Consider the following 17,114-nt stretch of genomic DNA (forward strand, 5'->3'; position numbering starts at 1 on the left):
CACCAAATTTTCAAAATCAAATAATTTAAAAAATACAAGTGTTGAAGAAGACAGAAGATGTGGTGCAACACGAACTAACACCGTTAGACCTTGGAATTATATTGTGAGGTTGAAGATGTGTATATCATACGACTCAGAAATTCCACACCTAGGTAAATACCCTGGGGAAACTCTTTCCCGTGTGTACTGGTGGAAACGTTTAAGAACATCCACAAATGTTTAAGAACATCCATAAAGTCCTGTTCGTGATAACAAAAAACTGAAAATAATCTGAATGCCCATTAAAAAAAAAATGGATAAAATGAAATTTAATGAGACAGGGGCATACTATATAGCAACAAAAATATAGTTAGTTGCTTGTTTTGAACTCAAGAATTTGCTCCGGTGCCAGTGAAATACTAAGGAACAATTTCAGTACGACACTAAGGAACAATTTCAGCATGACACTAATTTAGGCGTAATTTCTTCAGTGAGAAACACCAGATAAATAGAGAAACCTGTACCCAGTGAACCAACTGCTTAGAAATACACAAAGCACACACACATGCACCTCAAACACGCACCAGCTACCTCAGTTCACCACATGTATTATGAGCCATACCCATCCACTTCTGTGTTACACCTTGACATTCAATTTCCTCCCATCACTTCACAACAACTCACAAGCTACAACCCTTCTGATGACCACTTCCATAAGCACACTCCAGGTCTTTTTCGAGGTAAAGCCCCATATTTACTATAGTATTTCTTAACCACTTAATATTTGTAAAACTGTGATACTATTTTTATCTTTGTTTTTATGTGTCTCTGAAGATGTTTTTGAGTGTTGTTTCCCTAACCCTATTCTTCCCATAAGCCCTGTGGTTTTTAATTGCATGATTTTGCACAGTGCAGTAGTGATATTTAGGAATGCATATGTTGTGTTACGATAGAACTGACTGTAAACCAACTACTTCTTTATGCATCAACATGAATCAATCTCAGTATGAAGTTAAAAAACAAAATATACTGTGTGATACCATTAAGTTAAAAAACAGGCCAAATTAAGCAACATGTTTTTACTGATATGTGATATGTAGTAAAATCATAGAAAAAAGAAAGAATATTAAAAACACAAAATCCCTAGGGAAAGGACAGGGAGGTTGCGGGTAGGGGGAAGATGCAACAAGGGATGGGTAAAGGTCTATTTTTTCAGCTGAATGGAGGGCATATGGTTATTACCTATACCAGTTGTTCTTCAAAGCATGGTCTGCGTCTGCGAGGTCAAAGCTATTCTCATAAAAAGGCTTAAGACATAATTCTCTCATTCTCTCAAGCATATACCATAGTTTTCCAGAGTCTACATGATGTGTGATTATCTCAACAGACTAAATGAAAAAAGCAGATATGATAGGAAAATAAAGTACTGGCAAGGATGGGAAGAAACTGGAACCCTCATACATTGCTGGTGGGAAGGTAAACGGTACAGCTGGGGAAAACAGTATGTGGTTCCTCGGAGTTAAGCACAGAATTACCACAGGACCCAGTAATTCCACACTGAGGTATATTCCCCCTCAAAATAAAAACTAGTACTCAAACAAATGAACGTATGTGCATGTTCACAGCAGCACTATTCACAATAGCCAAAAGGTGGAAACAGCATAAATGTCCGTCAGCGAGTGAATGGATAAACAAATTGTGGTATACACATACAATGGAATATTATTCAGCCACAAAAAAATAACAAAGTACTGATACATGATACAACGTGGATGACACTCAAAACCATTATGCTAAGTGAAAGAAGTCAGACACAAAATGTCATGTGTTGTTATGATTTCACTTATATGAAATATTCAGAATAAGTAAATCCATAGAAACAGAATGCAGATTTGGGGTTGCCAGAGGCTGCAGGGAGGAAGAGATGGACAGCAACTGCTTAATGGGTACAAGGTTTCTGTTTGGGGGTGATGAAAATATTCCAAAACCAGATAGAGGTGGTGGTTGCACAACACCGTAAACATACTAAATGCCATTGAATTGTTCACTTGACAATGGTTAATTTTATGTTAAGTGAATTCCACTTCAATTAAAAAAGCAAATATGGAATCTAGCTGTCTACTATTAAAGTGAGATATTAAGAGATTTGCAAAAATGCACAACAATGCCACTCTTCTCAGTAATATTTTTTGTTTTGGAAAAAGTTGTTTTCATAAAAATGTTATCTTAACATGAAATTCATTAAATATTGTTATTTTAAAACAAATTAACATTACTGGCCTCACAGAGGCTGCTGAAACCCTGAGAGTATGGCCCCTGGATACCTTTTTTGCTCAGTAATGAAGTCATTCCTGAGGTTCACCCTTTAGCCAAAGCTTAGACAGGCCCATAAAACAAAACAAGACTAAAGGGGCACACCAGCCCAGGGGCAAGGACAGGAAGGCAGGAGGAGACAGGAAAGCTGGTGACAGGGAACCCAAGGTGGAGAAGGGAGAGTGTCAACACGTCGTGGGACTGTTAACCAATGTCATAGAACAATGTGTGTACTAACTGTTTAATGAGAAGCTAGTTTGTTCTATAAACCTTCATCTGAAGTGTAATTAAAAAAAATGAATTAACAAATATTTTTAAATTTCTCAGTTCTAATTTATAATTCAGTAAATATAGATACATATAATCCACATAAATAAAAGTTCTTCGGGATCTTCAACAATTTTTAAAAACATGAGTCCCTGAAGCCAAAATGCTTGAGAACCACTGCTTTAAACCCGATCCGTCCTCACTCTCCCTCTCTTCTCTCTAACACACACGGCTCTTTAAACCTGATCCATCCTCGCTCTCCCTCTCTTCTCTCTAACACACACGGCTCTTTAAACCTGATCCATCCTCGCTCTCCCTCTCTTCTCTCTAACACACACATGGCTCTTTTGCATGCATGAAATGTTTCATATTAATAAATGTAAAAAAAACCTACTGCAGTGAAAAGACAAAACAAAACAAAAAAACCTGACCAGCACCAAGAGGTACTATACATAGTAAAATCTCGTTACAATGGTAATATATAGATAGGACTTACCGATACTCAGTCTGTGAAACACAGTTATATAGTTCCTGGGGAGTAAATTGGATACTTTTATTTACCTGAAAAGAACCAAAATTTAGTTATTTAAAACTGCATATTATAGTGAGAGCACTATTGTTGTTGGGTGCCATCGAATCGATTTTGACACAGAGTGACGCCATGTGACAGAATAGAACTGTCCCACAGGGTTTTCTAGACTGTAACCTTTAGATTTTGACTCACAGTGACTCCATGTGACAGAGTAGAACTGCTGGGTGGGTTCGAACCACCAACCTTTCCATTAGCAGTTAACTGTTGCACTGCCAGGCTCCTCATTAACCACGTTACGGCATTTTAAATTATAATATGAATACAAAATAGTTCCTTAAGCCTTTTGTAAATCTTAAAACAAAAAATGAACTTAAGTTTATTTCCTAAAATTTAACCAGTAAATATTATGCGTCATTTTCACATAATAAACTTATGAATATACTACAACAGTACAAGAAGTAATGAAGAAAAAAATACAAAAGTCATCTAGATTTATCCTTAGTTTTAACATAATCATCCATAGGCATTTACTCATTTATCCCAGAAACAGCTGCGTATACAGGTGATATGTCTCCAGGACATGGCAGATAACTTAGTTTGCACTGAACTTTATTGCTAATAAAGGGAAACTGAAGCACAAATTCATGACATACATCATAAGCTCTATCCCAAAATACTTTGTTTCATCATATTTGTTAATTTTGACTATTAAGATATTTCTAATTAACCATATTAAACCAGTTGCCATCAATTCCAACTCATAGCGACCCCTACAGGACAGAGTAGAACTGCCAGACAGGGTTTCCTAAGTTGTAATCTTTACAGAGGCTAACTGCCACATTTTTCTCTTGTGGGGCTGGTGGGTTCGAACCACCAACTTTTCAGTAGCAGCCAAGCGCTTCGCCACTGCGCCAGCAGGGCTCCTAAACAATCATATTAGGACATTTTAAATTATACTGTCAAATATCATCTCTATGCTTAAGTGCACAATTTTAGTTCCTAGGGAACAAACAGCTAAAAGATGCCTTTTTTAGTAAACGTTCAGAGTTGTGACTCTAGTTGTACTCTTTATAAATGAATGTTGAGTGTCAGAAATGGCTCAATATATTTTTTTTAATTCTTAAAAATTCAAGAACAAAAGGTGAAGGTTAAGTATAAAAATAGCCAAGCTGCCTAAAAGATTTAGATCATCCTATCACTATTTATCACTATTTATGACATGAGACAAGTATCTTCAATGTACTAACTGGTATGGGGGGAAATTCTGCTAAAAGAAATGATTTAAAAAATCTGGGAATCAGATGGACATATTCTTATAAATAATAACTTTGGTAGCTTCTCCCAATTCTCTTAGTAACATGAAGCACTAAACCCAAATAGACTTATGTCCCAGATTTTCCAGGATTTGATTTTAAAATTACCCTATTGTTTCCACGAATGTATTTTTATTATTAGACCTAATGTCTCAGTTTCGGACTCAGAAAGTACGATGAAATAAGTATACCGATCATTTCAAAAGAGGAAATCCTCTTAATAATGTTTATTTTTAAAAAGCACACATGAATACCACTCTATGCTTAAATAGAATATTATATTCTATATTTATTATAATTAAACATGTGTATACAATTTTACAATTATATGTTTACACATAATAATGTGTTTATAACTATGGATAAATAATTATGCTAATAAAAATCATATTCATTAATTATAATTATTAATAATATTCTTTGCTTAAGAATGAATAATTTTATGACCATTTACTCTGAGCCAGGTAGTGTTTGGAGCACTTTATATACATTAACTCATTTAGTGTTTACAGATAATAGTCTTTATGATTTACTGTTGTTAGTCCCATTTTACAGGTGAAGAAACTATGTAAGTCAAGGAGAGTTGAGTAAGTCTCCCTAGATCATAGAGTTAATATACCAGTGTGTGGACACAGCCAGTTTGACCTCAGAGCCAAACTTAATCACTAGCTTCTTAATAGAAGACGTTTGGCATATTCAAAAAAAAAGTTAAATAAACAGCTAAGCAAAAATAAACATGAAGAAATATATTTAAAGGACTCTGACTCCATAATAAATGTGAGACCTAAATGTATACACTTCTCCTTCATTTAACCAAAACCTGTTGCCATCGAGTTGATGCCAACTCATGGCAACCCCATGTGTTACAGAGTAGAACTGATCCATAGGGTTTTCTTGGCTGTAATTGCTACAAAAATAGGTTGCCAGGTCTTTCTTCCACGGCACCTCTGGGTGGCTTTGAACCGCCAACCTTTAGGTTAGTAGTTGAGTGTAAACCATTTGCACTCCCTAGGGACCTACTCATTTAGAAACGAGCTTTTTACAATAAACACACAGGCACAAATGGAAAGTAGAAAGTAGAAATATACAGACCATGTGGGCGAGGAACTTCAGGCAAATGGAAATTAGAAAACAACAGAGTACTTTCCTTGGTCAGCAATGATGAGGAAAGCATGCAGGTTAACTAACAAAATACACTGGAGCCTCACTACAGCTCTAACTCCAGGGTCTATGCTCCTGCTGTAGAGGAAACTGAATTACAGCTTTCCTTTCCAGTAATCAGTGGTTCTTAACCACAGGTAGTTCTCTCTCCCTAGGGGCCATTTGTGTATGCAGGCTGGGTGGAGTGGTAAGATATTTTTAGTTGTCACAATGACTGGGGAAGCTACTGGTATTTAGTACTTAAGGACCAGGGATGTTAAACATCCTGCAATGTCCACACAGGGAAGAAATGACTTGTCTAACATGCCAACAGCACCCTCAGTGAGAATCATTACATTTAGGAGGTAACAAATTCTGTGCTGTAGAAGTTGTATTACGATAGGGCACTACTGTGTGCTTTTTCTTAGGGAACTGAAGAAAGGGGTGAATACGTGATTGGCAAACTTCTGTGGAATTCAAGAACTTAATTTAAAGCAAGGATCAACTAAACAGCATTCCATTACATTTTAGAACTCCTCTTCTGTTTATTTATATTGAAACTTGCTTATCTTGGAAATGAGGCAAACAGTTAAAAATATTTCTCATACCTCATACTTGATTAGGAAGTTATAGAGGGTTTCAACATCTTGATAATTGCTGTTGGGGGCCAATATCCTAAAAAATAAAACAAAAACAAAGACGGGAGAATGAATGATTTAACAAAAAAAAGCAGCACCTTCAAATTTCTCCCAAAACGTTAGAAATGACATATTGTACGATAAGCTTATTTGAAGCTTTGCCTTTGTTTTTCTTATTTGTCAATTAAAACCATGATCTTAATTCAACAGAGATCAATTTATTAAAATATTTTGGCTTATTTAAATTGGTATTTATATCATCAATTCATCACCAACTATAAGCATTCTTACACGTGAAATTACAGTTCATATTCTGAGTTACAATGATATAGTTTCCCCAAAAGACGACAAAAATGTGAAGTGCACTTACACTCCCTATCTTTTCAGCTGTGGACAAAGCTTGAAGATTTCCCACAGAAATGTTCAATCAGTCCAAATGGATTACTGATCAAACTATCAGACACATAAAAGAAATCCTGGTAATAAGAGATTTTGTGACTAAATTCAAATAACACTCTCTGAACTATCAGCCTAGTGGTCTACAAAAAAATCAGTAATAATCGTACTACGTCAACTGTTGAAACGATACTGATTCACAAAAAGAACGAATGAGAGAAACAATTTTAAAAAAGGGCAGAATATATTTCTCCTATTAGCATTAAAGTATTAATTCTCACTTTCTGATACTATTTTTTAATCCTTTCAGTGTGAAGAATATTCTTTTCTTTTGAAAAAATAAAATGGAAAATAATCCTGTCTTTACAGTACAGTGGTGATGAGCACTGTCTGTCTGGGTGTGTCTAACTGTGTGACCCTGGGTGAGTTACTTAGCTTCCAGGCGATCTATCTTTTATCTGTTACATAAGGATGTTCACAGTTCCTACTTCATAGGGTTGTGAGAACAAAATGAGTTCATATAAGGAAAGTCCTTATAACAGTCCATGCTATACGGCAAATGCTACATTATGTGTCAATTCTAACTATCATCATCATCACCATCTGATTGTTTCAAGCCACACAATAAGTGAATGATGATAGAACCAATGGGAAATCAAGTGACCTCAATTAATTCTAAAATTCGAAGTGGCTTTTAATTACAATATCTCTTGATGTTGTCAGGCTTTCGATAGAGTTAATTTATCTCCATAACCTTAAATTAGATATTTAGACTATTTTGCCTTATTATACCTGTGGGGGAGGTTTTACAAATAAATCTTCAGGACACAGTCAAATTTTTTAAAGTACGCATACAGAATATCTTTAAGAAAATTTTTTAAAATCTGCATAAGAATATCACTTTCACGGAAAACATTTCTTCCCTCAACGTGTAATTTTAAAATACAAATAATCTAAGAACGACATCAGAAAATCCAAGGACAATACCCTGGCAGCAGTGGTGAGGGGGAAGGGCCATAGATAATCTGCTGAAGTGAATTAAAACAAAGCTATCTAAATAAGTTAAAAAAATCCTTTAGAGAGGCAACAGGGAAAAAAAATCAATTGCTGCATTCTAATTTTTCAACCTAGTATAAACAAACTATCAGCAATATGGAATAATTTGTACCTATTCTTTTTTATGGCCTTAGAAATAACCCAAACTGTATGTGAGAAAAGAGGTTAAGGAAATTAGATGAAGCAAGATTTTTTACATAAGAACCTTATAAATTCCAACCTGATATCACAAAAGAAAGCATTTTATTAGAGAATAATATTTACATTTTCTGCCCTGAAACACTTAGAAGAGTTGGTTTTACATAAATTAGTTGTTAATTATAGTCACATAGTTTATATTCGAAGTACAAAATATAGAAAATAATAATATCATCCTAGTTTTCCAGTTAGCAAAGAACTGTAATTTTTAAACATCTCATCCTGGTTTTATTTCTTAAACAGCTTTACTGAAATATAATTGCATGCTATAAAATACACTCATTTTGAGTGTATAATACAATGATTTTTAATCAATCTACAGAGTTGTAAAACAATTACCACAATTCACTTTTAGAACACTTCCTTCACCCAAAAAGGACTTCTCTTGCCCATCTGCAGTCATTTTCTATCCCCAGCCTCAGTCCCAGCTCCAGACAATCTCTAATCTACTGCCTGTTTCTACACAGTTGCCTGTTTTGAACTGGATTATTTTCTTAGTCTATCAGTTCTTGCCCTCTTACTATCACAAACCAAAAAAGCCAAACCCACAGCTATATAGTAAATTCCATTCCAACTAGCCACCCTATAGGAGAGAGTAGAACCGTCCCATGGAATTTCCAAGGCTGCAAACTTTACGGGTGCAGGCTGCCACATCTTTCTCCTGCAGAGCAGCTGGGGGATTCACACCACTGGCCTTTCAGTTAGCAGCCTAGCGCTTCACCACTGTGCCACCAGGGCTCCTTACCATCACAAAAGCATAATGGTAACTGTAAACAGCATACTATCATACAGAGGCATGGAAACTCTGGTGGTGTATTAGTTTAGAGCCACAGCTGCTAACCAAAAGGTCGGCAGTTTGAATCTATCTTGGAAACCGTACAGGGCAGTTCTATTCTGTCTAGAGTCGCTATGAGTTGGAATCAACTTGACTGCAGTGGGACTGGCTGTTTTTTTATACAGAAGCAAACTCCAGAGGATAATGGTTTAACCTCATGATGTATTGGATGAGTAAGTAAAAAGATAAAACGCCTAGTAAAGATGGCCAGATTAGAACAAGAGGCTTTCTTCTTTCACTCTACAGATATTTGAGGCCTGTTATCAGCAACACAGGGAGATGACAAAGGAAGAAAAATATCTCATCCTTGTGCATTTGACAGCCTTTGCTTCTACCCACTTTTCCAATGCTATTTGTAAACAAAATATGAAACAGAGAAATTCTAAGTTTTTAAGAAAGATGTCATTTGCTGATTATTTCACATAAATATCACATGACTGTACTCTAGTGGACAAAGGCTTATGGATATGTCAGCATCATTCACAGATACATAACTTTTATAAAGAAAAACTATACATGTTATTTTTTAAAGCTAGAATATACATTATAGGATTCATTGCCAAGTTTTTTATTTTGAAAGCATGCTTTGAGGTAAACTGAGCACAAAATAGACCACACAACCTTTATTAAAACGCACTCGACCTGGAATGAGTTTGGATTTCACTATATCCTATGAATTCTGAGCTTAAGAGAATGAAATTTGCTCTGGTATAAAAACTGCAAACTTCTACTCACCAGAATACAGCTTGGTGAAAATACATAAAAAATAATAATAATAAAAGGGAGAAAAACATTTTATGGTCTTCATGCCTTGGTAATTCCCCACACAAAAATTCTTTAGAGGTCAGCTTTCTCTATAGTTTTCTCATTTTTTTCTTATACCAGTATGAAGACAAAAGGCTCTTAGAATGAAAGTCCTAAAATTATCCTTGAGTGGCAACATTTTAAAAGAATGTAGAATGAAAGAATTAGCCATTGGGGGCAAGTAAAACTTTTCATAAAATGGCCGTTTTTATTATAAATATACAATCATGCGTCGCCTAACGTCCATGACATGTTCTGTGAAATAGGACATTACATGCTTTGGACGTTGTGCAAACATGCCTAATTTGCAAGCAATAGCATTTGCTGATTTTCTACCTTCGTGTTAATAACCTTTTATTTCACTTCCACATTGATACTTCTCTTTTGCCTCTTGCTGGTGCTATCACTAGCACCGGTTTGGCTGTGTCTGGGAGCCACGATGCACTTCATGGTAATATTTTCGAAAGAAACTTAAACAGAGAGATTAACACTATAACACTCAAAAGACACATGAGACATGAGATTGGATGATGCTGCCTATGAATTGAAGCATACACCGTTGTATGGTAAACTTTTTATTTGTAAGTAGGAAGGGCTCACCTTAAAATCATGATAGAAAGTACAGTAGCATACATACATAAGCTAGTAATATAGGCATTTATTACGACCATCAAGACATACGTATTACAGGTTATGTACTGTACCATCATATGCCTGGCAGCACAATTGCTTTGTATACAAGAGACAGGAGGTACACCTGTTGCGTGCGGGGAAACTGTTACATTCACTGTGTCTGGTTACATTCACCACGTCGCCTTCTTCGATGGGGATTTCTGAACTCTGTTATCACCTTATGCAACCATGGACATATATGCAGTCAGACATTGCCCGAACAGACATTACACAGTGCATGACTGTATCTACATTTGTTCTTCCAAGATGTCTTAGGCTGGGTTTTCTAGAGAGGCAAAACCAGGGTTGCTATGAGTAGGAACCAACTCCACAGCAGCTAACAACAACAACAACATGAATTAAGTAGTGTTACTTCCCCATTTTTCAGATGAGAAAACTGAAGTAAAGGGGTTTAAGTAACTTCTTCCAGGTCAGGAACCTAGGGAAGTAAGTAGCAGAGCTGGGATTTAAACTCAAGCACGGTGGTTCCAGTGACCATGTTCCTACCTACTACACAAATTGCCTCACTATACACAACAGATGAGATTAATACCCACCCCAAGAGCTGGTTTGCAAATGTACTGTTGATAGCTTAGTGACCATCTAGATCTAATCAAGGTCATCAAGCTATCTCCTTAGGGGAATATGAACGCAATTAGAGAATGTGGAAATCTATCCAGTTGTGTTTCAATATTTTGAGATAACTGGTTGACACAGTAACAAAAAGTAATCTGCATAGAGCTTTAAAAAGGCATTAAAGAACAAGAATTTCCCTGTACAAGGGAAAGGTTGCCCTATTTGGCAAATACGGCTCTAAAGTAGAAAAGAGAGTATTTAAGCTTGAAGTCATTACCCTCAGTACTGAGCGAGAAAACTTCTAATAATAACATGGTTTGTAGTGTAAACTGTCCTCTAGGAGTCACCCAATATAAACATTTTGGTTCAGTGGAAGTTACTGATCTCAATGTAAATGAATAAAGGGGCATTCTACTAGCCTCACTTTCTTCTAATTGTGATTACCGTAAGCCTGATAATTTTAAAATAGTAAAACACAGTTCCTAAACTTGCAGATCTGGGGACCAGACACTGTACCTATGATTATCCAGTCATGGTGGTAAGATGCAAATTGACCAGGCAGTTTCTATTTGTCCCTTCACTTATTGATTGCTTATGTCAATCCTTGTGTGATGTAGGAATATACCAAAAAACAAAACAGAGTTCCTGCCTTTAAAGAGCTTACAGTCTAGTCTGTCTTTAAAACAGGTAGCATAAATGAGGAAGCAGCTACATATGGAACTGATCAACACTGGTTGCCCTTCATGAGAAGAACGTGGTAGCTGAGAAAAAGGGATGGAAAAAAGAATTATCACTGATTATCTTTCTTCACCTCTTAAATTATTTTTAAATGATTTGAATGTATTACATATTTTTAAATAAATATTTAATAGAGAACTGGTGAATCAGACAATAAATCATAAATCAATTTAGAATGCAACACGGGATAAAAGAAATGGAAATAGTAAAAGAGCAGTCAAGAGACGTGGCAGATAGAATGAAGAGAGCCAGGAATAGGAATTTCAAAATAAAAGAATTAAGGAGAAGTGGGGAGATACAATATTTGAAGAGACAACGATTGACCATCTCTATAATTGAAGATGTGAGTCTTTAGACTGAAGGAGGAGCACATCTCAAGAAAGACAGATGAAATAAAACCCATACCAGTGTCATGGACTGAATTATGTCCCCCCAAAAATGTGTATATCAACTTGATTAGGCCATGCTTCCCAGTATTGTTGGTTGTCCTCCATTTTGTGATTGTAATTTTAGGTTGAGAGGATCAGGGTGGGACTGTAACACCACCCTTACCCAGGTCTCCTCCCTGATTCAAGGTAAAGGAAATTTTCCTGGGGTGTGGCCTGCACCACCTTTTATCTCTCAAGAGATAAAAGGAAAGGGAAGCAAGCAGAGAGCTGGGGACCTCATACCACCAATAAACCAGCACCAGGAACAGAGCATGTCCTTTGGACACAGGGTCCCTGTGCCTGAGAAGCTCCTCGACCAGAGCTGAAGATTGAAGACAAGGAGCTTCCTCCAGAGCTGACAGAGACAGAAAGTCTTTCCCTGGAGCCGACGCCCTGAATTTGGATTTGTAACCTAATGGACTGTGAGAAAATACATTTCTCTTGTTAAACTCATCCACCTGTGGTATTTCTGTTATGGCAGCACTAGATGATTAAGACAGAACTGTGTGCTGGGAGTGGGGTGCTGCTCTAACAGATACCTAAAATGTGGAAACAGTTTTGAAACTCTGAATGGATAGAGCTGCAACAGCGGCAGAGGACCAGCGAAGCAGAGAACCTGCAGAGGCAGAGAGGCAGCAACGGCAGAGAACCAACAGTAGCAGAACCAGGAGACCAGTGTAAGACGGCACTGGAGCTGACCCACGGAGCAAGAGAGCTGAGTGCCTGTGTGCAGGAGGCTTCCTGGCGGAGTGGGATGCCTCTGGACACTTATTGGTGGAGCTAGGCTTGCCAACGCACAGAGCCAGAGAGCTGAGTGCCTGCGTGCAGAAGGCTTCCTGGCAGAGTGGGGTGCCTCCAAGCACTTATGGGTGGAGCCACAGAGCTTTGGAACACTTGGCCAGCAGGGGAGATGTGGCATGAGGCCCATGGAGCCGAGAGGCCAAGAAACCAGGAAGCAGAAGCTGAAGAGGTAAGAAACACAAGAAGCCATGCTGCCTCAATCTCAAAAGGTATGGCTGTGACCTCAGCTGTTTCAAAGGGTGGAGCCAAGGCCTCTGGTGTTTCTAAGGGTAGAGTTGGCACTGAAATGCACTAGAAGAATGGTGCACCTAAAGCAGAGGGAGCTGAGTTTCAGTCCCAGTGAGCTTGGAATGCGGAGCTGAAGCCCAGGGCTGAGGGGCCTCCACTCAGAATCCAGAAAGTGTGGCCAATACCTACAGGCTGGAGGGCAGGGCTACTGTGTAAATTGTCTCAGAAAACAGAGAATTATTTTCAAAGCTTTGAGGGCTAAAGTAATGTGTTCTGCTGACTTGCTTTGTGCCTCTTATGCCTTCTTTCCCTTCAGTTTCTCCCATTTATAATGGAAATGTCTAGCTTGTGCCTGTTTTGCCACTGTACCATTGGAAGCAGATAACTTGTATTCTTGATTTCACAGATGACGAGGAATTTTTTGATTTTGAACTTGGAGTTAAGACTTTTGCTATGATATGATGGGAGGAGTATGTTTTGCATTTTGCAAGGATGTGATTTTTGGGCGGCCAAAGGGTGGAATGTCATGGATTGAATTATGTCCCCCCAAAAATGTGTATATCAACTTGATTAGGCCAGCTTCCCAGTACTGTGTGGTTGTCCTCCATTTTGTGATTGTAATTTTATGTTGAGATGATTAGGCTGGGATTGTAACACCACCCTTACCCAGGTCTCCACCCTGACCCAAGGTAAAGGAAGTTTCCCTGGGGTGTGGCCTGCACCACCTTTTCTCTCTCAAGAGATAAAAAGAAAGGAAAGCAAGCAGAGAGTTGGGGACCTCATACCACCAAGAAACCAGCATCAGGAGCAGAGCGTGTCCTTTGGACACAGGGTCCCTGCGCCTGAGAAGTTCCTCAACCAGGGGAAGATTGAACACAAGGACCTTCCTCCAGAGGTGACAGAGAGAGAAAGCCTTCCCCTGGAGTTGACACCCTGAATTTGGGCTTGTAACCTACTAATCTGTGAGAAAATAAATTTCTCTTGTTAAAACCATCCACTTGTGGCATTTCTACTATGGCAGCACTAGATGACTACGACACCTAGATATACTATAAAAATTGCCAAATATAAAAGATAAAGAAGAAAATATGGGAAGTGCTCAGGAAATTAAAAAAAAAAAAAACGGATTACTTACAAAGAAAAATAGGCTGGCAGCAGACTTCCCATTTCTAAGAAGACAGAAAATAATGAAATTATAACTATATCCCCAAAATTCTTAAGGAAATAACTGTCAACTTAGAATTAACACCCAGCTAATTTTAACTATCAATTAAGGATGACAGCAAAATAAATACACTTCCAGTCAGAATGAGAGAGTTTACTATTAACAGACCTGTGCTGAAAAAACTTTTGAATAACTTGCTTCATTAAATAGGAAACAAAATCCCAAAAGAAAGAGTTAGGATGAAGGAAGCAACAGTAATTTAAAAAGACAAACAAAAAATAATAAACAGGTTGATAGAGCTGAAAACAACAAAAACGATTTTATATATAGTAATAATAATAAATAATTTGGGATGATTTTGTTTAAAACAATGTGGAAAGGAAGAACATGAGTCCGTTTGAGATTTTACAAATTCTTCTACCAAGCTAGATTCCATAAGTCAGCGGTTCAAATTATATTCTCAATAGAACCTTTGCTACTTTGAGTAGGAAGAACACTTAGCTGAGAATTATGAAATCTGGGGTCTCAGTTCTGCCCTCTCACCAGCTGTAGGGGCCACTTAGCCCTTTTGGACCTAATTTGAAGCACTCAACCAAATGATTGCTATCCTTCCACTAAAGCTAAAACTCTGTATGTTTAGTTTCTACTACTCCCATACCCCACTCAGTCTGAAACTCTGTGCCTCAATTTCCTCATGTGTAATAGTTATCTGCCTCATAAGGTTGTTGTGAGGATCAAAGAAGCTAATACATGTATCCCGTTGCCATTGCCACTGAGTCGATTCTGACTCATAAGGACCAGACAGGACAGAGCAGAACTGCCCCATACGGTTTCCAAGCAGCGCCTGGTGGATTCGAACTGCCGACCTTTTGGTTAGCAGCCGTAGCTCTTAACCACTACGCCACCAGCGTTTCTGAATACATGTATAGCATTTAGAACTACAGTTAGAACATAGTCTAAGTATTCTGTAAAAGTCCATTATTTTTATTATCATTCACTTGTGTTGATTTCACTGTTACATAATAAATACTTACTGAATGTCTTCTATGTAAAAACACTGCCCTAAGTTGGACTCAACTTTTCATATTATTGGGAAACAGCCTTAAGGACACTGATTGCATCATCTCCCACTATGGGCAGCTGGTTGGTCTACCACAGTGTTAAAGGTTCTTTAGAGGCACAAGAAGGTATTTCTCAAAACAGATGGAGCTAATCCTAGAGTCTAAGGTACACTTTAACTTTATGCCATTTGCATAACTACTCTGTACAAAGGAATTAGAACCCATCATCAGCTTTATCCCATCTATCTAGTTACTGTTCAAGTTATAATAGCCCTTATTCAGCATCTTTAATTGATTTTTCCTCAGCTCCATTTATTTTATTGGTGCTTATCCCACTGAATTATGTAGTCTTTTATTCCATCTGCTTCATCTGAAAAAATGTAATTTGGTGGTTTTAGCATTTCTTAAAATAGATTAATAGCAGGGAATTTTAATCAAATGTCAAATTAATAAATCATAGGTAAAATTAACAAGCTGCAAAACAAAAGGTAAATTTAAAGAAAAAATTATTTTAAATAAAAACAATTCCATAAATAAATATATTTGTTATCTTGAAAAAGTGATCTTCATATTATATTATCTTCAAAGAGTTTATGATGGGACGTATTTAACTCTGTCACCCAAACTTAATGCTTAGGGATGATGGGAATAACTGTAGCATCACCCCCACCTGAAATTTAGAATAAAAATTTGTTGTTGCTGTCGAGCCAATTCATAGCAGAGGGCATGGAGTCCATGGTGACCCCTTGTGTGCAGAGCAAAAATGTACTTCATACGGTTTTCAAGGCTGTAACCTTTCGGAAGCAGATCACCAGGCTGTCTTCCAAGGTGCCTCTGGGCGGGTTGGAACTGCCAACATTTTGGCTAATAGTTGAGCACTTGACGGTCTGCACTACCAACGATAGAAATAAATATCCATTATTTCCTATTCTTGAATTGACAAATACTGGAAAGCATAAACAAGAGCTTCGGAAACAGAAAATGAAATTGTTATTCTAAAAATTAAGGCATGAATGATCCATTATCTTCAGTAACATTAAAGAGCCTGGTCAAAAAAATACATCAGCTAGTGCTGGGTCATTCAAACTGGTATGCGGATTCCACATATTCTGTCAGCTAATAAATCTGATATAATTAACTTAAAGCAGTGCTTATCCAACTATAATAAACACCAAAAAAATCTTTTACTTATAAAAGAGCTGTCTACTTACATTCCCAGAGTCCCAATCTCTCCCTTTAAATTGTATTTTTCCTTCTACGATTCCTATTTTAGACAGGTGATATAGATACATCAGGTTTAAGCAATCGGGTGAAATGTGACTCCAAAAGCCTCTTGGGCAATTTACTGGACGCTCCATCATCAGCTCTAAGTATCTGTTTTGTTTTGTTTTGTTTTTTCTCTAAACTTCATTTTGTTGTTGTTGTTGAGAATAGACACAGCAAAACATATAACAGTTCAACAGTTTCTACATATACATTTGGTGACATTGATCACATTCTTTGAGTCATGCAACCATTCTCACCCTCCTTTTCTGAGTTGTTTCTCCCTCATTAACATAAACGTACTGTCCCCTAAGGTTCCTGTCTAGTCTTTCCAGTCACTGTTGTCAAGCTAATCCAATTTAAAAAAAAAGTTGCCGTTGAGTCAATTCCAACTCATAGCAACCCTAAAGGACAGAGTACAACCACTCCATAGGGTTTCCAAGAAGTGGCTGGTAGATTCAAACTACTGACCTTTCGGTTAGCAGCTGAGCTCTTAACCACTGTGCCACCAGGGCTCCTAGATAGTTCTTAAATGAGCATAATGCTCAAGGTAGGCCTTTTTCACTAGTGAAGCTAAACTACTGTTTGGTTTCAACATAAATATCTTTTTGATTTCAATTTCTTCCATGTTTTTCCCTTCCTCCTCAATTTTTTTTTCTTTACCCTTTGCCTCTACTCCTCTTCTCTGTATCTCTCTCTTAAAATCTGTAT

The 17,114-nt window shown here is 37.3% G+C and overlaps 1 protein-coding gene across 15 annotated transcripts in view; it reads right to left on the reverse strand.

The window, feature by feature from the left end:
• Positions 1-17,114, reverse strand: part of SWT1 (SWT1 RNA endoribonuclease homolog) — a 124,325-nt gene that overhangs the window by 22,306 nt on the left and 84,905 nt on the right. For 7 of the 15 annotated variants that reach the window (XM_064276509.1, XM_064276508.1, XM_064276515.1 and 4 more), the window contains 2 exons: positions 6,153-6,219; positions 3,056-3,120 (listed from right to left, as the gene is read on the reverse strand). In XM_064276509.1, the coding sequence (XP_064132579.1) occupies positions 3,056-3,120; positions 6,153-6,219 (132 nt within the window). Of the gene's footprint in view, positions 1-3,055; positions 3,121-6,149; positions 6,220-14,049; positions 14,084-14,124; positions 16,033-17,114 lie in introns of those variants that run through there. The other 8 variants (XR_010319373.1, XR_002785972.2, XR_010319372.1 and 5 more) reach the window with 6 other exon arrangements.

This window comes from Loxodonta africana, chromosome 25, assembly GCF_030014295.1.
Source record: "Loxodonta africana isolate mLoxAfr1 chromosome 25, mLoxAfr1.hap2, whole genome shotgun sequence".
Lineage (NCBI taxonomy): Eukaryota > Metazoa > Chordata > Mammalia > Proboscidea > Elephantidae > Loxodonta > Loxodonta africana.